At 45.9% G+C, this 21,447-nt stretch overlaps 1 protein-coding gene and 1 long non-coding RNA gene across 17 annotated transcripts in view; both read left to right on the forward strand.

Moving 5' to 3' along the window:
• MEF2D (myocyte enhancer factor 2D) overlaps nt 1-14,279 on the forward strand; it is a 177,984-nt gene extending 163,705 nt beyond the window's left edge. For 12 of the 16 annotated variants that reach the window (XM_050930505.1, XM_050930510.1, XM_050930512.1 and 9 more), the window contains 2 exons: nt 2,688-3,006; nt 6,864-14,279. In XM_050930505.1, the coding sequence (XP_050786462.1) occupies nt 2,688-3,006; nt 6,864-6,887 (343 nt within the window). In that variant the 3' untranslated portion in view covers nt 6,888-14,279. Of the gene's footprint in view, nt 1-2,687 lie in introns of all 16 variants that reach the window. The other 4 variants (XM_050930511.1, XM_050930517.1, XM_050930519.1 and 1 more) reach the window with 1 other exon arrangement.
• The window catches only part of LOC127038114 (uncharacterized), a 188,982-nt gene extending 170,712 nt beyond the window's left edge, over nt 1-18,270 (forward strand). Inside the window, exon 2 of the long non-coding RNA XR_007770584.1 lies at nt 15,898-18,270. This is a non-coding gene — a long non-coding RNA (uncharacterized LOC127038114). The remainder of the gene's footprint in view (nt 1-15,897) is intronic.
• Nucleotides 18,271-21,447: the final 3,177 nt, after the last annotated feature.

Raw genomic sequence — 21,447 nt, forward strand, 5'->3', positions numbered from 1 at the left:
CTGACTTGGGTCAACCTTGCCCACGCTGCAGATCTTTTATTGTGTAGACAGTTCCTGCTCCAAATATCTTGCAGTCTAAATAGACAAAGGGAGAATTATTGTCCTTATTCCCAAATGGGAAATCAAATCCCAGAAAGAATAAGGGTTTGTCTACGTGCGGACGCTGACCCAAACAGCTTTTGTTCAATATCTCCCCTTGTGAACACTTTATTCTGGACTAAATAGGGTGCTTCCCAAGCAGAGGAATAATTCTGCAATAGAATGTCTGCATGGAGCACCTTCAGTTGGTTTCCCCATGCAGACAAGCCCGAAGGTTATCTGAGAGTGAGATCCACAGACTCATGCTGGTGCGTTAAGAAGAGCTGTGCCTCGAGGGGGTGGGCTTGAGACCCTGAGTGACAACCTCAAAGCTACATCTTGCTCCCAGGGCAGGACAGACATAGTCTCGGTGGCTTGCCACAGGTCACACAACATGCAGGTGGTGGAGGCAGGAATTGGACCCAGGTTGTCGGAATCCTAGCCAAAGGCAGGTTGCCAGGTTTGATCAACCAAGCATTGATCAAGTGCCACACATTCAGGCCGAGCTATCAGTGGAATGAGCCGGAGCCTTGTCTATGCAGGAGTGCGTGACCTTTCTCCGTCCTTGGCCTGATTTGAGCAGGACAGTGTGTTCTGCTGGGTTATCTGCTGGGAAGGTGCATTCACTCCAGACAGGGACAGTTTGTTTATTCACATTATATGGAATCTAGATGGGCCTGATTCTCGGTCCCCAGTCCAGGCAGTTCCTGCTTTTTCCCCCTCAAAACACTTTTCATTTATACCAACCCCCATAGCTGCCCATGGCAAGACCTAAACACACATTGCTGGGGTGGGGACAGCTCCTCGGCAGGCACAAATCGGCAGTGATGGAGCCACCCCAGTTGACGTCAGCTGAAGATTTGGCCCGGTTGTTGTAACAATATCACATTGTTTGGATGGGCACTGTGCTGAAGTCTCTAGTGTAGCAAGGAGCAGGGAAGGGGATCAGAGTGTATTCAGACTATGGCACAGAGGAGAATGTTGCAGTCAGCTTGTGTGTGTGTGTGTGTGTGTGTGTGTGTGTGTGTGTGTGTGTGTGTCTCACTGCCACCTACTGGCTGGAATCAGAAGGGTGTGTTGTAGGTCCTAGACTCAGCAGTGTAATAGTGTAATTTATATTATGATGATTGTTTACTTGTATTACCATAGCAGCTAGGTGCCCTGTTCATGAACCAGCAGGACTCCAGTGTGCCTGGCATTGTACAAACACAGAACTGTGCTCAGAAAACATAGCCAAGATCCCCCCCACTGCATTGTGCTAGGGGCTGCAACAGACATTTAGGGGGCTTGTCAACGCGCAGGGGCACCGCTGTAGCGTGTCACTGAAGACGCTACCTACAACAGTGGGAGGGGTTCTCTTGTTGGCATGGCAATGCACCTCCCTGAAAGGCGATAGCTAAGTTGATGAGAGAATTCTAGTGCTGTTGTAGCAGGGGATAGGTGCTATCTGTATCGGGGGTCGCTCAGGGGGTTGGCTTTTTCACACCCCTGAGCGACGTGGTTTACCAACCTAATTTCCTTGTGTAGACCAGGCCATGGTAAGAGCCCATCTTTGCTCTAAAGATCTGAGAGCCTAGTAGAACTGGCTAGAAAAGGCTTATCCGGGTGAAAAAATGTAATGAATATTTTGTCATTTTCAGCTTAAGTTTTCTATAGTGTTATTGTAGCTGTGTTGGTCCCAGGATATGAAAGAAACGAGGTGGGAGGGGTAATATCTTTTATTGGATCTGCCTCCCTTGATGAAAGAGACAAGCTTCGAGCTACACGGCTTAGAGTCTGGTTAGACAAGACAAACCAAGACTGGGATGGGAAAGAGATCCACAGAAAGAGGAGGTGACAGGCTCAGGGTCACGCAGGCTGGCAGTGTGCCCCAGAAGAGAGTGCACCTCTCCTGGTTCCCAGTCTAGTGCATTCTCCATGCCTATATTCCCTTTCCAAGCCCACTAGCAGCAGCAAGCTATGCTGCTGGCAATAGCTGCTTAGCAAGGGCTAGCTTCTTTCTGGCCTCAGAACAATCAAACCATCCATTGCAGCTGGCCAGTTACGGAAGCACCCTAGGACTTTTAATTCTAGACAACCCCGATATCTCCCTAATGCCACAAACGTCCTTTATCTTTAGAGAAAGCGCATTTGATGCTGTGCTATCATTGCTAACCCAGCGGGTTTCACTGCTGGACATCAGGGGCCAGGTTCTCCTTGGCATGAAGGAGCAGCATAGAGGGGCCTTAATGGGTCTGGAGGATGCCAGGTAGAGGGGTCTTGTGCTAAGGCGTTAGGTTGGGCTTTAAGAGACTTGGGTTCTTATCCTGAGTCTGCCCCAGATCTGGGTGATTTGGGTGCAAGTTACATCCTTTCTCTCCATCTCAGCTTCAACTGTGTAGACGGATAATATTAAACTGCACTGAGATGGATGGATGATAAGATCTCCACATTTGTATGATAGAAAAGGCCTTTACAAATGTTAATGATCAATATTTCTCTCTTCCCCTTTCGCCATCTGTTTTTTTCACCTTCTCTGCATCTGTCTCTTATTCCTTCACTATCCCCTTCTTTTCTCCTGTCTCCGCTTTCCCTCTCTCCACTCCCCATCCCTCCACTCCCACCTGCAGACAAGGGGGTCACTTATCTCACACCACCACGTTGACTGTCAACACCAACCCCAACATCAGCATCAAGTCGGAGCCCGTCTCGCCGAACCGGGAACGAAACACTGCCACGCCGCTCAGCTCCTTCCCGCACCAGAGCCGGCATGAGCCGACTGGGCGTTCTCCCGTCGACAGCCTCAGCAGCAACGCCAGCTCCTATGAAGGCAACGAGCGGGATGACCCCGCCAGAGCCGATTTTGGCTCATCCCTCGGCCTCCTGAGACCCACGACCGAGGCCGAGGGAGAGAGCCCATCCGTAAAACGCGTGCGGCTGGACGCCTGGGTAACATAACCAGTCCCAACTCTCTTCGAGCTGCTTTCTGCTCACGTCCGGGTGGGGGCGGGCAGATGTGTGTGTTGGGGGTGGGGTGGGGGTGGGATTGTTACCAGTGGCAGGGTTGGGAGGGGGAAAAGGGAGGGCCAGGGTGGAGCTAAATGGGTTTGGGGTGGGGGCGGGGACTTATTATAAACTGCCTGAGAAATAGCTTTAGGATTTTGTAGGCATTCATTCTAGCGCAGCAGGCAATGTTTGCAATACGTAAGGCACTCCATGGCTGAGAAGAGCTTAGCATCAAGAATAAGGAGGTGTGAGGGGGAACGTGTCACCAAAAAAAAAAAAAAATCACTTATCCCAGCGAGCAAGTGTCGGGCGTGCGTGCTAGGTTGTTGTCGATAAAATTCACCCACTGGCGATTGGGAGTCAGGGAGGGCGTGAGACGTGTGCCCAGTTTGTAAGGTCAGACCTAATTCTGAGAGAAGAGTGCCTTGGATGAGAGCGGTTCTACAGGAACTGTACCTCGGACTTCTGATTGGATGCAGAGAATTTCTTATGCACACACAGACATATGCACATTTTAGCTCCAATTCCACAAGGCTCTGCGCACTCTAAACGCCCACTGATGTGCAGCCATATTCAAATACAGCTGAGATTTTTTGCCACTCCCGTGCTCCCAATCAGAGGGTGACCGGGACTGCCGTGCAGAACAGTCAGCGTGAGGTATATGCGCTGCTTCAGTTCCACTCAACAAAATAGCACTTTGGTGAGTGATGCCTCCCTTTCCTGGCCCCTCAGCACAAGAGGGCTGGATGTCACTCAGCACGAACTGGTAACCTACCAATGCTGCTGGGTCACATGCCATATCTCTCCTCTGTATCTAACTCACTCTCACAGCCCAGCACGCTTGGAAAGATCAGAATGCTGATCAATATCCCAGTTCGGCGGCTTGGCTTCATCTAATCAGTTTCAACTCCAGTTATGTTGCTAAATTAAAAATGAATAATAATAATCATCTGTGCAAAGAGAGCTTTCCCAGTGCAATCTATAGGGCCAGATTCGCAGCCAGGGTAAGTCACCTGAGCTGCATTGTATAATTGGTGAGCAGTCTAGCAAATGTTAGTACAGTCCATGCCACTTAAGGGCCACTTTGCACTGCCAGAACCATATCAAGGGACATGAGTGTAAATGAGAACCAAGCTCCTGATTTTTAGGGTTTTATCTGACAGTTCAGATGAAATTGATTTAAAGAAAACATCCCCGCTGATAGATCATCAGATTAGTGCCACCCATCTTTGCAAATGGCAGCTTTTCAAACACCCCACTGAGGTCTAGAATGGTGCATAGTGGAACTATTGCATATACCTGAATAAAAAAAGAAAGACATTTGAAAGCAGAGGAGAAGGGAAGATCTTTTTATTTTTTTTTTTAATAAAGCAGTTTTGTCAACCACAGATAGGGAAAAATGATAAAGAAATGTCTAAATCTCACATCAATTAAAATTCATACTAATTAGATGTTGGTGAATTTTAAATTAGAGCTGATAAAAAAACAGACAAAATTATTCATGGACATTTCTAAAGTTTTTTTCATTGAAATCCTCATTTTTCTTTGAAATTTGAAGAATTCTGAAAAAGCCCTTGAACAAGAAGTGAGGAATGTTTGCAAAAATCTCATCAACTCTTTTTCTTCCTCAAAATGCAAAACTTGTATCAGTAATTTGAAATTAGAAAATTCTGGTCAATTCTACATTTGGTTGAAGAATTAGGGGAAAATGTACAAAAATTTCATTGGAAATTGTTTTCCTTCCCCTCCTCTTCATCCAAATCCAGAACTTTTTTGTCATCATTTTGAAACTCAAAAGTTCTGGCTGTACTCTTGTTTGGTCGCAAAATGGGTAAAAAAAAAAAAAAAAAAGGCATGTCTTTTACTGATCTTCCTCCCATTTATTTTTTAAAGATTGAAACTTGATTAAAATTTTCTTTGTGATCTGAAAAATTCCAGCTTAACAGTTTACATTAGGGATTCAACGGAGGGAAGTCAGCTCAGTATAAACTAGTGAGGGCATTGCCCTGTGATACTTTCTTCCCGTGCAGGCCATTCAAGCTGATTTCTCCTGTCACAATGGCTCAGGCAGTTAGCTACATCACAGATAGAACAGAACATGCATCTTCATCCCCTCCTGACAATATTACCAGCAATGTACTGTACTGACCCGACCCTAATATACTGTAATCGGCTCAGCTAAAGCTTTCTACTATCCAGTGAACAGAAACACACACATTTCTCCTGCTTAACCTTTACGGGTGACAACGTTGTCATTCTAAGACTTTATCCGAGTCATAGTATGAACAGAGGCTGATAAAACCCCGATCAGGTTTATGAATTAGCAGGACAAAAAAATACATTCTATAAGGGGCCACATCCTTTGATCTGACCTCCCATCGATGTCCATGGGAGCTTTACCACTGATTTCAGTGGTATCAAGATATATGCCTAAGGGTTGAGCTGAGAGAGAGCTTATGTGCTTAATGTGTATTCGTGTAGGGTAAAATTCACCCCAGGCAGAGGCCCACGTACCACTTCAGTCCTGTTTGGGGGGTTTCTGGTGATGTATAGACATAGGACTTGCGTATCTGCATGGGTTGAATTCCAGCCATCCTGCCAAATCCCTGGTTGCATTGAAGTAAATGGTACAAAGCTCCCATTCACCTCAGTGGGCTGGGAGCCATGTGATTACACTAAGCAGTTATCTGATGGGGCCTTTGTCCCATTTGGTTACCTCCCCTAGGGGTAGCGTGTGGAATTAGAAAATCTGTTCGAAGTCAGGCGACGGCACGTTTCTCCACTGTGAGTCTTAGGTCACTCAGACTTACACCTTCGCCACATAGGTGTCACATAAGGGTTGGCACGGTTGTAAGGCGTCATCGTGGTTCACAGCTGTGTTTAAATGGCAGCAGCTGGGCATTCCAGCCAGAAATGCCAAGCTGCCTCCCCTCTCCCTCTGTACTCTCTACTCCTTTACTTTGCCATCTCTGATCTTTTTTATTTTGTCCCCCCATCTCCAGCAGGCAGGAACACATTTTTCACTCTTAAACCTCACCCCCGCAAAAAAACTCCCTCTCCCAAATTAAATAAACCAAAGGGCAACATCCTCACTGGTCTACGTTGACACGTAAACGCCAGATTGACACCAGCTGAGGAACTGGCAACGTGCATGGTCATCCGGGGTATGGGGAGCATGGGAGACTGGGGGGTGAGTGGCAAGAGAGAGGGCTCATAAGTCATTTCCAGCAGGCCTTCTTCTCCCAGTGATTAGTGGCTTAGTTTACACGTGTGTGCTGCACCTCCAGTTCATTGCCCAGCTCGCAAACACTGGTGAGGCTGTGGACGGGCAACTTCCTCTCTCATCATTAGGTAAGATCTTCAAAAGCTTTGTTCTCCATACTGGGTATCCCCATTCCTGTCCCCCGCCACCCCCACTGCCCCGGGGTCAGCAAAATTGAAACGAGAAGGGAAGCCAGTGCAGTCAGCTCAGGAATCTTGTACCGAAGGGCTTTTGGGAACTCCCGCAGATAACGTCTGAGTCCTCTGCAGACAAGTGTTCAGTCACTCCTTTCGCCTGCGTTTGCGAATGGATGAACATTAATATGAGGGCTCAGTTTATTCCCTTACCTGCTCTCCCACTCCACCTTTTACGTTTATCTTCTGCTTGGGATCATGATCCCCCACCAAACTTGCCAGGGCACCTCAGTTCTGCCGCGGGAGAACTTTGTTTTCACTGAGTTAATTCCCTGTGCCAGTGGAGTTCTGCTACCATTTGTGGCTGCTCCCTGAGATAGTTGAGAAAGCAAATTCTCTTTCAGCATCCACAAGCTCAGTGGCTTTGAGATCTGCCAAACAGGCCCAGAAATACTTCAAAGTGGAGGAGGAAAAAGTCATGGTAGGACTTGCAGGTGTGATCGGCTTCTTGTAGCCCATCATTTATTCCAGAAGTTTCTAGACTTTTAGAATACTTCCAACTCAGCGCAAGATGGACGACTGAGAAGCAGAAACCTGTTGAGATGGCAGCAGCTAAAGAATAAGAATAACAAAGCACTAAAATGTGAGATGGTTTCAAAACAGAACATTTTTGTTTGTTTTTCGACATTTTCCGCAACATTTTGGAACTTTTTCATCTTTTTGTTCCATTTCTGAAAATTCTCAATTAGAAAAATGGACATTTTCAGTTTTGAAATGAATGTTTTTGGTTTAGGAAATGAAAAATTCAATTTTGGAAAAGTCCTTCCATGGACTATGCTGACCAACCAAAATTAGCAATAAGGGAAGAAGGGCAAAAAGCCCCCCAGAGCCCCCAAATGAACAGTTACATGAAAATGCAATGCAATAAATGCGGGTTTTCTTAGGGGAAAAAAGGGAAAATGTCACCTCTCAAAATTAGATTTTGTTTACTTTTTTTTAAAAAATTTTTTTGTTTAAATCATTTTTCATTTAATTTTTTTTTTTTGGCCTAGTTCTCCCAGATCTAAAGCCTCTCTAAATATATGTGTGCCGTTAAAATACAGCTCTCCTTGGCAGATTTCAGTTCGTTCCCCGAGCGGTCATGAGTTCTCATTACAAAAACCACCATTGCCACTGGTGCAAACTAGACCCCTTTGCTTGCAGCCTCAGTAGAAAGGCCCCGAATTGAACGTGCTCCTTGGGGAGTCGTTCCAGAGCAATGAATAGCAGTAGCAGCGCCACTGACTGCATGGTTCTATGGATCAAAGAAGGACTTCATTGTCCAGATCCATCAGCCTTTCTCTAGTGAAGAGCAGGGTCCAACTGGCACTGCTTTCCCTATATAATCAGATGCTAACTTAGCACTTTGTTTGACAGTTCAGATGAATTCGCTAGCAGATTCTTCCATAGATACCTTCTACCATGACTTTTTTCCCTTAAATGAAATTCCTCTGTGTGCAAAGGCACAGTCAATGCCTGAGGAACATTAGACCCACTAGTCTCCAAGCCATGGGGTTTAGATAGGAATTAAGTGGTGTACACATCTCATGTCGGCCCCTTTGCGTATGGATGAGTTTCATCCTGGGGGCTAGATCTGCAGCAGGTGTAAATCAGTGTTATTTCCATTGATCTGCACCGAGAATCTGGCCCTTGGCAAATTCTGGACTTATGGACTACTGCCACCTTGCAAAATTATCGTGCGAATGGAGCAGCTTGGGAGCAAAATCCTACTCGCCATAATGATGGACACATCACCAAATTATTCTGTTTGCTTGTCAAAGAGACCTCGAAAGTTGAGCAATTTGCAACTTTGACAACACTTCGTTTGAGAAAAAGTTTTGATTATTATTCCTTTTTGTTTCATTAAAAAACAAGTTTCCAAATGTCAACAGATTTTTTTTCCACAATAAAAATGTTGACTACTTTCCGTATGGGCTCGCAATCCAGAATGGAATTTTGCAAGGCTACGTGGGGCTGTGTTGCAAACTGGGCAGTGTGTGGGAGGTCTCTGCGGTAGGTTTTGTGTTGCCTCCATATGTCAATCTAAGCTGAAGTTCCCAATCTGAAATGTATCTGACCATCAAAATCAGAGCACGCCCACCTTATTACATTACCGATGTATGGGTACCAGCCAGCCAGCCAGCCGAAGGCTTTGCACGGCCATGCTTTGAAATTAAGCAGAATACAAAGCATTTTTCATCAATTTTATTTTTCCGTCACTATCCTGCAAATAAACACTTTCTCTCCTGTTGGGAGACTTACGGTGGAATGTCGTTTGCAGCTCTCAGTGCATTCTGTAGTCAAGAGGATCCGAAATGGTTAACTCCATGGACAGGTATAAAAGACCATCTGGTACTCAGCCATCTGACCAGCTCAAACATCAATGTAGAACAAACCTGAGGAAAAACCTTTTTGCTCATTGACTTCATACCCTAACTCCCAACTTGGCGTGTCTATCTTGGAGTTGAGAGCTTGGAAAATAAAAATGCAACTTGGGTGCATATATATATTTTGAGAGAGAGAGAGATGGAGGCAGACTGGCTAAATCAGTTACAAAATGGCATTAAACTGTGGCACCAAGCAGCTAACATTTCAAATAAATAAATAAGCCAAGGTTCAGAGGTGATCTTCAGAAATCTGGTAGTGGGACTTTAAAACGTGCATTGGCTCAACCCGTTTGGAAATATGGCTTGTGGGAAAGTTGGGACTGCACCATGGGAATTGACAGAGGGGGACGTGGGGTTTAACAACCACATTAGCTTCACCGTTTGGGTGAAATGATTTTTGGGTTTGTTTGGGGTTTTTTTTCGTCTGGGTTATTCTCTATTTCCCCACAGACTGTAGAATCCAGTAAACGCCTCCTGATTTTCAAAAGATAACCAGAAGAACGACAATCTAAGAAATCAACACCCTCCTTTGTGCTTCTATACATATGTTTCTGATCTTTTAATTTTATTTCTTGTGCTCCACTGTACTGTTGACAGTTACATTGTGTATAATTTTTTTTTAATTTGGAATTTTGCGTTGTATAGGGTTTAGTTTTAAATATATATATATATATTTTCCATTTTTTAAAAAGGGGTGTTGCAAAAAAAATTGCACGATTTAAATGACAAACAGTTCAAATGCTGCAGTTTTTAGAGATATGGAAGCGAAACGGAGCTTATTTATTCTCAAAAGCTATAAAAGGTGTAAAATGCATGAAGAAAAAAAAACATTTACAAAAAACAAAAACAAAAAAAAAAGACGAAAAAAGTGTAACCTGAACAAAGTGTAGCGTTAAAAAAAAAAATTTAAGCAATGACAACAATGAAAAACAGCTAATATATTGTGTTTGGCTAGTTTGCTTTTGTTTTTAATTGTTCCTTTTTTTTTTTTTTTGGAGAATGAAATACAATTGTGTATATTTTCATATAAGAAGTATGCACTGATATGTTTTAAAAAAATGATATATTACTTTCTAAAGATGTGGTTACTTACCAAAGTCTGTTTCCGATCTTTTCCTTCTTGAAACCTATGTGGATCCTTCAACATACATACGCTGGGGTTAAATACAAGGGGCCTATTTGAAGATACACTAAGATCTCTTTACATTGCTGTGGGAGAGCTACAGTGGCATGATCTTAATGCTGCTTTACACTGCCAGAGCAGCGGAAAGAGTCCTTTGTGTAACAGGTTTACTTCTCAAGCGAGTCAGATGTGGGGTTTCCTTTGATGTGTGGTACCTCCCCTACGAACACCAGACATGTAGGTCTTAGCCTAGGTTATGAACAGATTTTAACCATAGGTTAAATGTTCCATCAAAGACTGTTTTAACCCATCAGGAGAACAAAATTGTCCTTCAAGGATGGGGCGTGAGACAAATCAAGATGTGCACTGAGGATTTCCTGGGTAAATTAAGAATCAAACACAACACTGGACTCCTGTGTAAAGTCATATTTTGTCGAGTCAATTCCAGTGCATGAAATTGGATCAGGAGTTTCGTCCATATACATCGGAGATGGTGCTCTTGGAAGTTGTAGCATTTTGGTGCCCTGGTTGCGTTAATTTCAACCCCTGAGTTTGCTTATGTTTGGCCACGACAGAGGCCAATTGACTGCGTTGGGACAGATTGTGGTCATGTGTATGGTTTTTGCAGTCCTAAGGCTTATGGAAATTTTAGGCTACTTCAAAAATAACGTGACATTTCCTGTCATCGCTTAAGGAAAGAGCTTGGGTTTGATTTGCCTTTTTCTGAATAAGGAACTGGGGTACAGCAAAATTTCAGAGATCGGTGTATTTTCAAAATTTGGGTTTGCAGCAAAATATTGTCAAAGGTGCAATTGGTCTATGGGACACAGTATCTTCCGAATGAGAAGGGCAGAGAGAATCGCTCTTCGAAGCTGGAGTTCAGACTAGAGATTGGAGATAAATTTTACGGAGCCTGATTTTCCAGCAGAGTAAAGAGTCACAGCTGCACCTACTTTAAGGACCTTTTACGCTGCCAGAGTGGCGTAAAGGGCCTGAGTGAAGGAGAATTCAAGCTTGTAAACAAGTGGATAGAATTAATTGGACAGCCAAACTCCTAACAGAGTTATCCAGTGGCAATCAGGTACCATTGTGTATGGGGATGGGTATAAATTGGGTTGAATGAAGTACTGAATGGGGATAAGCCAACAGGAAAATCTTGGATCCTACCGCCCCTTCACTTTGCCGGAAGGATCGGAGGTTGGCTCTGAATGCAAATTTCATATTTGGCTCCTGTCTCTATAGTGGGTGAAAGCCAAACATGAGGGGCCTGGTTCTCCGCTGGCGCGCTTCTCTTGTAATCACTGGCACCGCTGCAAAGTGAGTGTAAAACACTGCTGTTTCATCTGGTAGAGAATCACACTCATATTGCACTGATGTCAACGTGCAAACAAGGGGCCGGGCACCTGCGAATCGGGGAGAGCAAAATCCAGAGTAGTGTTGCGGTCTGAGCCCACCTCTGGACTTAGGCAGCGAAGCACATGGGGCCAAATCCTCTGCTGGTGTAAACTGGAACCAGTGGAGCCGTGCTGAGGCTGTCAGCATTCGGGGGGAGGGGGCTGTGCTGGACTAGGGAGGTGGCTACGCTAAATGAGCTCTCTCCAAACTCAGCACTACTACGACAACTCGTTCCTTCAAGCTTAGCCCAAATTTCCTCCATAGGACATATTTTGTCAGCAACAAATCATACGGTTTTCTGAAATTTTGCACACCAAGGGGTCTTATGCTAATCCCCCACGCTACCCCCTCAGTTATACAACTATAAAGCAATATTACTACCCAGAAGCTCACGTGGGGATATAATTGAGGGCAGAATTTGGTATGAACTAGAGCCGGTTGAAAAAAAAAACCAACCCAAGAGCGACTGTGTTTCGCAGGAGGAAGCAAAGAAAATGGTCTGAACTTCCGCACTGCTGAAAAATCTCAGCCATCTGAATCAACAAACTGATTTTTTTTTTTATTTAAAAAAAGTTCCTTTTTTTGGGCCAGAAAATTCTGGTGAAATTTTGAAAAATAAACGTTGACTGGCTTAACAAAAACCAAAACCCAACCTCACAAATTTCAACTGCAATTTGAAACATTTTGACCAGCTCTAGGATAAACATTGTAAAACTTTGAATAATCACGCAGACAGGTAATCTAGAGAGAAATATTTATTTCTTTTAGTGGCTATCCTAAGAGAGATTGCAGGAAAAGAATATATATAAAAATATATATATGGCTACACGGGAGTTCTTAAACTCTTTTTTTTTTTTTTTTTGGCAAATGCCAATTCCCTACATTGCTTAACTATCCCTACTAGCAGCAAGGTTTCTAGTGAACGTTTACATGGTTTTGTAACCTGATGGTGTCAAAGAATTGTTTTCAGTTTGCTAAAAGGTTTCAGGTTTGTTTCTTCCCATGCCTATTGTTCCATGCCATTCCCCATTTCATCATGATGTCGTCCTCTCTTCCCAGTTCATTCTCCTAAACGTTGGGTAGGATTTTGAGAGATCCCGGCCTTTGAAAGCATCTGAAATATATTCTTCGTTGGCCTACAATTGTTTGCCCAATAAAATCAGGGGTGAGGGGCGAAGCAATGGAGGGAGCTGCCCGATTCCTCCCTAGTCTGTCCGGTTGTCGACCTTTGCTCCATGTTTGGGTTGGTGTACGACTGTTCGACCGCATGGCTTGGTGGCAGTGGGGGTGAGGAGAGGCTGGCAGAGGGATGGCGGAAAGCCAGGTCCTGTGCTGGTAAAGACAGGCCTGTGGGATCCAGGTGCGCCTGGCACTTGAGTGGTGGCCTGCTGGCTGCCTCCTGCCCTGCACCAAGGACTGCCTCAATTGTGAAGGGGGAACGGCTCCCTGGCAAAATGGCTACCCTGCACTCGAGTTTAGGTTCCCCCGTGGGGTTTAAGGAGGCCTCATGCCTCACGGGAATAAACTTAAATACTCCACCCCGCCCCCTCGGCCTCCTCTATACAAGGCTAGCACAAGATGAGCCAGTGTAGCAACTCGGGACCTTTAGCACCAAAAGCCTTGGCCTCTATCTCTTGAGCAAACGGAGTATCTCCCTTAGCTGGTAGGAGTAGCAAGCTCTTATCCTTGTGCGGACCAGCCACTAGAGGGGGACATGGCCGCCTCATCCCGTGCGTTGCAGCAGCTTTGCTGAAAAGGTCAAAGGGCCTGTTCGCGGGGAGACAGGGTGTAGATCAGCGCTCGCTGTGGCAGGGCCACTGGTCTCCAACCTGTGCCGGAGTAGAACACTTGATAGCAGGACCCAGCATGCAGCGAGCCCTGCTCAGCTCTGCTGGGGGAAGCTAAGGCTGAATGAGACTTCTCCACTGTATGGCAGGAGAGTAAATCAACAGGGCTTACTCCCATGAGGAAAGCAAGCCGGGTTGGGCCCAGAGCCATTCAGAGGGTGCTGAGGTGCGGGAGGGGGGTGGGAACTCATCTCTACTGTTATAAAAGGCCAGACTCTAAGTCCAAACTGAAGCTTTGAATCAAGATGGCTTCTCCCTGTGCTAGGACACAGCCCTTGGGGGGCAAAGAGCGAAGGCAGTTTGGGAATATCCCCCCTGCAGCCATAATAAGATCCTGACTAGCTGTGAGAGGAGAGAGAAGAGTGCTTGATCCTGCATTCCCCCCACACCCCAAAGCTGCCCCTGGGGGGTGCTGGGAAAGCAGGATGGGGTCAGATCCGGCCAGCTTGCCTTGGTAAGTGGGAGCCGGGCAAGGAACAACCCTGTCCTGGCACCACAGATATCCAAGAGCCTAGAAAATAACATTGCCCTCCTCTTCCTTACATCTTAGCATAAGCCACATCCTCAGCTGGTGTAAATCAGTGACACTTCATTAATGAAGCCAGTTTACACCTGTTGAGGGCAACGCCCTGTATTTTCTTCCTTTCTCACCTGTTTCCATCTTTCTTCCCCCCCCACTTCACTCTCCCTCCTTCCCTCTGTTAACCCCCCCCCCCATTAACTGAGTGTTACGTTCTCGCTACCTCTGTCATCCCTCCTTCTGTCTGAAAACCAGAAGCCATGAACAGTTTGTAGACGAGGGCCTTTCCTCTGGCTTTTCTTTCTTCTGGAGCTCCAGTCTCCTGTCTTTCTTCCCTTCTCTCTGACCTTTAACTTGTAGTATTTTACCTGGCTACTGTAATTGTAAATAGCAAGTTTCAATATGTTGGCAATGGTAACAGTACAGGAAACTGTTTTTTTGTTGTATTGATATGAAATGAGATTATATTTTTGTCAGAGTATATTGTAATAATACTGACTTTGAACATGGCTGCAATTGTACAGATTATTCTTGTTTCACCCTCTCTTGACCTGTCCTCCTTCCTTTTCTTTATCCACAGACTTGCTCTGCCTTCCCCACCCCTCCCCTATTTGTTCGATATTGTAGAATTTAAACCCATCCAGGTGACATGCCAGGGTGGCTAGAGGGCCAGGAGTTGGTGATGGACTGAGCAAAGAGAAAGCTTGCAACAGAGCCCAGGGTGATACTTCGTAGAGAAGTCCTGAAAGTCCCAGGGACTGATTCACCCACTCCTTTGCACGTTACACCAGTGCGAAGTCAGGATGTAAAGCATTAGCTTTGCACGGGTGTCAGTGACAAGGCCAGTTGTGTATTAAAGCTCTCCGGGCTGGGTTGTCTGAGGAATGAACCCGAGACCTTGGGATCTGAAAGCAGGAGTGTCTAACTCCTGTTTGAGCTAGTCTGTGTGCAGTAAAACTACTTTAGCTGCTACAGGGGACAGCATCACGCTGAACCAGCACAGGTTAAAGACAGTGAGGAATCAGGTCTGTATTTCCCAGTGGCTTTAGCGGGTAGGAACTAGGTCCTCAGATAGAGTAAATGTATTCAGAGCTCTGTTGAAGAGAACAGGGCTGTGCTGGTTTATGCCAGCTGAGGGTCTGGCCTGCTTCTTAATTCTGGGGTTTCTGATGTAATTGTCCCCCTGCTAGTATGGAAATGGCCCACCTGCCAGAGTGACCATCTCAGACACTGATTTAAGGCTAGATTGGTGGCATTCCAGTCCAGGTGCTCCCATTGCTTAGGTTCAGTGTGGCATTCTGTTCTCTGCTAGAGGCGGCTGGGCCACATAGAGGTGGATGGCCCTGCCACCACCTTGACTAAGGGGGTCTTTTAGCTCAAGCAGAAGAGGCTCCCGCATTTAAAGCCAGAGATGCCAGGTTTGATCCCCACTGCAAGCAGTGAACCACCAGGAAGCAGTATTGGCAAAGGGAGTAAAGATCACGTCCCTGACAGATCACGGTCGTCTTGAGTGAATTTCCCCTCCTGCTCAGAGAGGCCAGCATGAGCCACTAGAATCCCATTGAAGCCTTCAGAGTCGGTCGGAAGTAATGCACACACCTCGCGCTGGCCCCTCTGCGAGTGGGTGAGTTTTACCCCCTCCTCTGTATTCCCCATAAGGGACAGAGAAGCCCTCACGTTGCGGCAGAAACAGGAATGCTCCGACCTCATTGCCTTGAGTCGGTGTGGATTAGAACTTTCCCGAAGTATTAGATGAGTTTGGTTCTGCCCTGTCTCTGTTTAATAAATCTTGCTTTGCTAGCAGAAAGGAAAGTGTGTGTGACTGTCCTAGGGAGAGACAATCTTCCCTGCAGATCTGGGCCAGTTCTCCTGTATCCCCTCTACACGCTATAGGAACTGGGCCAGATTCCCAGCTGGTGCACAAATCAGTATGGCTTCATTGGAGTCAGTGGGCCAGATGCATTAACAGGTGTGTTGTAAACAAGACACGAGAAGTCATTCTTCCGCTCTACTCTGTGCTGGTTAGGCCTCAACTGGAGTATTGTGTCCAGTTCTGGGCACTGCATTTCAAGAAAGATGTGGGGAAATTGGAGACGGTCCAGAGAAGAGCAACAAGAATGATTAAAGGTCTTGAGAACATGACCTATGAAGGAAGGCTGAAGAATTGGGTTTATTTAGTTTGGAAAAGAGAAGACTGAGAGGGGACATGATAGCAGTTTTCAGGTATCTAAAAGGGTGTCATCAGGAGGAGGGAGAAAACTTGTTCACCTTAGCTTCTAATGATAGAACAAGAAGCAATGGGCTTAAACTGCAGCAAGGGAGATTTAGGTTGGACATTAGGAAAAAGTTCCTAACTGTCAGGGTAGTTAAACACTGGAATAGATTGCCTAGGGAGGTTGTGGAATCTCCATCTCTAGAGATATTTAAGAGTAGGTTAGATAAATGTCTATCAGGAATGGTCTAGACAGTATTTGGTCCTGCCATGAGGGCAGGGGACTGGACTCGAAGACCTCTCGAGGTCCCTTCCAGTCCTAGGGTCTATGAATCTTCAGCTGCTGTAACTCAAGATAGCTTCTGTGAAGTCAATGGAGCTACACTGATTTACACTGGCTGCTCCACTGGACCTCATTTACCCTGAGGCCCCTTGACGCTGTTCTGGCTGGGTAAAAGTGCGTCAGTGTAAATGACAATCAAGCAGATTTGTCTTTATTGCCCCATTCGAATATTGCTGTCTGATCCTTTCATTTCAGTCTCTCCAGCAGAGAAAACAAATCTGAGAGCAAGCCCACAACAACTGAGTGGGATCAAAGGTAGGGAAAGTGATCTGCCAGCCCTTGTCTATAGGCCTCGTTCTCATTTACACTAACACCTGCTCTACCCACAGATTTTGTCCCAGTATAACGATATCAGTTTGGGGGGGGGGGGAGGTGACTAGTTTACCGATATAGTTATTCCAGTATAACCCCTAATGTGTATGCAGTTAAACCAGTATAAAGGTGCCTTGTACTGGGTCATGTATTCCCCTTCCCATATGGGACTAGCTATACCACTATAAACCCCTTCATGTCAGCATAACTGCATCCACACTTGGGAGGGATTTCTCTCTTTACCTATATTGGTATAAAGTGGAAAAGCTTTTGTGTGCCTTAAACCTCTTTCACACAACTGTGGCAGCAGAAAGGAGGTCGTAGCGGGTACAAATTTGGGTCCCTTTACCCAGCCAGAATTATGTAAAATTGTAAATGAGACTCTAGGCCATATTCTCCTTAGGAAGAACAAACCAGAGAGCACACTTTCTGGCCATGCTTGGGGCAGTTGCTCTTTGTTTCAGCTCAGCCCAGGACCTCTTCCCTGCTATAGCTGCCCATTTCAGAATAGCTTGCGGTTACTGGCATGATGTTAAAAATTCTCAGGATTGTGGCCGCTCTGTGGTGGGTGACCACGCACGCCTATCTCAGATCTCCTCTGGGTGATGTTAACATCAGGTCCTCTTTCCCTCCAGCTCCCCACCCTCCTCGCTCCCTGTAAATCAGATAGATCGGGATAGATGTAGTGTTCTTTGGGCTATGTGCAAAAACCTTTGTAAAATAGAATAAACCCTTTAAATTATGCACTAAAGAAACAAAACAAACCCCCAACATATATATATTGTGGTTAGTCGAATTGCCTACACAGTTCAGCACGCCTATATTGTCACAGGCAGCTTTCATTTTCCCGCCTGTGATGGTGCAAATGTACAAAAAATTGCGCACTTCCCTTTATTAGTTGTATTTATTGTTTAGAAAGGCAATTTTAAAAAGCTATACTCTGTATCTATAAGTATACATATATATATATATTTTTAACCTCTTCTTTCCCACACCCCGCCTCCCCCCATGCTCCCTCCCCTTTTTTGTGTGTGAATTAAGGGATTCTGTTCTCTTGGGTGGCAGCAGATCAGTTTTAAAAAAAAATCCATGATCTTCGTGTAGGAGAGATATGGGGGGAAGGGTAATTTTTCTGGGGGGTTGCCCCTCTTTGATACATCTGGCTCGTTGGGAGACCATCGATCTAGTGAAAGCAAGAAAGCAGTAGAGAAGTGGATACATGCGAGTAGCTTGTAAATTTCCATCCAGGATCTTTGACTAGGTCCATCTTTCTCTAGGCGTTTGCATCCCTGGGGTCTGTCCTTCTATATTAATCTCCCAACCCCCAGGAGCTCTTTCTTGGTACATCCTTGCTTTTTTATCCCCAGTCCTGTCCCTTCCGACCCCACCCATCCCACCCTCGTTGACAATCAGTGGCTCCTTCCCAGGGATGGCAGCACGTCAGTGAGATGTCTGTTTTGTTTTTTCAATATTCCTTTCTTTGTGCTGTATGGTGATGCGATATTGTATATTACACGATAAGCAAAAGAGATAAAAAAATATTACCATGAAAAATTCTGATGAGTTTTGTTTGAAAACTCTTTCACTATATTTGTTGTAAAGAGGTTTACTATTAAAAAGAAAAACAAATACATGTTTCTGATAACTTTCCTCGCCTCTGGTTATTTTTCCCCCTCACCCCTTCTCTCGGAGTGTGACTGTGTGAATGCTAGAGCTGAGGGGGGAATTTTCTCATTTGGAAATTCGAAATTCACTGGGAGGAGGGAGGGGAGCATTTCAGTGACCTGTTTGCCAGTTCATTACCGTTTTTTTCTGGTCAGCTCTACAGCGGATCACTTTTATTTTTTCTTAAATCTTGATGGAATTTCAAAATTGGGGAGGGGGGGAACCAACAAAATCTGAGGGGGAAAATAATCAAATTGCGGGGTGTGATTTTCTTCCCCGCTTCAACCAGCGTCACCATGGGATCACCATTTTCTAGCTCAGTAAAACAGCTGGGAGGGAATGATATAAAATAATATATGGAGCTATACCTATGTCATAGAGCTGGAAGGGACCTTGAAAGGTCAGTGAGTCCAGTCCCCTGGCTTCACAGCAGGACCAAGTACTGTCTCTGACAGATTTTCTTTTTTTTTTGCCCCAGATCCTCCCTAATAAATGGCCCCCTCAAGGATTGATCTTAACCCTGGGTTTAGCAGGCCAATGCTCAAACCACTGAGCGATTCCTCCCTCCCTGGAAGGACGGTCCAGGGCAGGGTTGGCCAACCTGTGGCTCTGGAGCCACCTGCGGCTCTTCAGAAGTTAATACCCGGCTCCTTGTCTAGGCACCAACTCCGGGGCTGGAGCTACAGGCACCAACTTTCCAGTGTGCCAGGGGGTGCTCACTGCTCAACCCCTGGCTCTGCCCCAGGTCCTGCCCCCACTCCACCCCTTCCCACCCCCTCCCCTGAGCCTGCCGTGCCCTCGCTTCCCCCCCCTCAAAACAGCTGATCGGGAGGTGTGGGGAGGGAGAGGGAGGCGCTGATTGGCGGGACTGCCGGTGGGTAGGAGGTGCTGGGAGCGGGGAGCTGATGGGGGGCTGCTGACATATTACTGTGGCTCTTTGGCAATGTACATTGGTAAATTCTGGCTCCTCCTCAGACTCAGGTTGGCCATCCCTGGTCCAGCAGTTAAGGTGCTAAAATACCTCAAACGTATTTAGGATCTGGGCTTTTTAATCGTCAGGTCCCCCTCTGTAAATTAGGGATACCAGCACTTCACACTTGTGTTCTGAGGATAAATGCATTAAAGGCTGTGAGGTGCTCAGCTAATGGGCCATATAAGGCCCTGGCATATATAGCGGGCACTAATCTAGGACGTATGGACTAAGGGGGATGGAGGGGGGTTGGATCAGATTCTAGAGCTGATTGGAAATGGTTGTTTGTTTGTTTTGTTTTTAATTTTGCACTAAATTCGAAAGCTTTTTGGTCGTGTGGTTTTGAAAAGAGGCTGCATTTTTATGCTTTAAAAGAATTTGTACACAGATTATTTGTATTTTTCATTTTTGAAAACTGGAAAGGCAACTTTTTGATTTCAAAATGGGGAAATGTTCTCGCTTTGGGGGGACAGATCCCGTTCTGCAACTAAGCTCAGTTCTTAGTATTGGTGATACCATCATAAAAGGGGAAGTGAAAACCATCAATGCAACCAATCAACGAAACACAAGGCCTGATTCTCATTTATGTGAAGGCTCTTTTCACCTGCTGTAGCAGTGCAAAGGGGCCTTAAAATGAGTGTAATTTACACTCACTGATGGTTCCTGTATATGGCCACTAATTTGTTCCAAAGGACGCTGATGAGCTCTGTTCAGCACCTTGCAGGATTGAGCCTGTGATTGGCTCTCACCCTATGTGAGAAGGCAGCTGCATTCTGCACTAGTTTCTGAGTGTTCATGAAGCAGTCGGCTGTACTTGCACCAGCCTGCCCAGATCCCCTCTGCTCTGGGTTCATGCCCCAGGGTGCACTGCCAGGAAATAACTGGGAGCTGCATTCTGCTCAGGCCCATTTATCTGTTTGCAACGGTCTCATGGACTTTTGGTTGCATTTAAATACTAAAGAAACAAACTGCCTAACTGGGCAGAGCAGTTGTACAGGTGTGTGTTTGTACACCTTGCCCCTTGTGGGGTGACATGGAGGGGGGGCATGCTGGGTCATCTGCCCCCCACCAGATTTGCTGTTTGGCTTGTACTGAGCATGCTCACGTGGACTTAGCATGCCCAGTAACACTGCTGAAGCTGGCTGCCCTCACTTCCTCCTGCCCTCTCCCCCCCGCTATCAATAGGCACAGGTGATTTCTGTCTGGTGGTTGAGCCGAGCAATTGTACGTGTGTGTGTGTGTGTGTGTGTGTATACACACCTCATCCTTTAGTAGCTGGATTGAACAATTGTACAGGACTGTGTGTGTGTGTGTGTTTGAGAGTGCATTTACCACCCCCCACCTCCATGCCTGGTGCACAGAAGAGCAATGAAAGACCTATCACTGCTGAGTACTGAAGGCAAGTCTCCTCTAATTCATGCAGCAGAAGAACTGCTGCAGCCAAAGATATCAAGGTTCTCACCCCACTGCTGAGCAGTGTGTTTGCACATCTGTGCGGCACGGAGTTTTGTCCTGCAGGGCCAGGTTCCCGCTGATAGACCAAATGCACTACCTGTCACGCTTTCCAAAAGCAGCCAGTATCGTCATCCGCATTTTACAAACAGGGAAGTGACTTGTGCGAGATCACCCAGCAGCAGAACCAGGTGGAGAATTCAGGTCTCTGAGTCCCAGCCCTGTGCTTCATCCTCCAGGCTACCCACTTGCCTCCTTAGCAAGCCTCTCTGGTGCAGGGGCACGGACATTGTGTCTCTGGGACGCCAGGAGCCAAACAACAGAGCACTAATACAAAGCACAAACGGTCCATCCTCTTTTGTTCCAAGCCTGGTGCTGCTTCCTAAATGGAAGCTTTACAGGCCTAGGGATGGTCAACATTTTTCCATCTGAACTGTTTTTGGATGGAAAATTAGGGCTTCAGATACATTAAAGTTTGGTTTCTTGGGAAAAATCTTGATTCTTTTAGGTCCAAAAAAGGCCCCCCCAAACCAAAAAGCTTTTCTATTATCAGCCAAAAACTGAAATATTTCAGCTGTAAAACACAATATTTCAATTCTGAAATGCCACCAGAGTGATACGGGGTTTTTTTGGCAGGTGCAGGGGTGGGAGAGTCTCATGCCTCTATTCTCCTCTCTACTGGAGCTGGGAGAATACTGGAAAAATTGGGGAAAATCTTGTGTC

This window comes from Gopherus flavomarginatus, chromosome 20 (assembly GCF_025201925.1).
Source record: "Gopherus flavomarginatus isolate rGopFla2 chromosome 20, rGopFla2.mat.asm, whole genome shotgun sequence".
Taxonomy (NCBI): domain Eukaryota; kingdom Metazoa; phylum Chordata; order Testudines; family Testudinidae; genus Gopherus; species Gopherus flavomarginatus.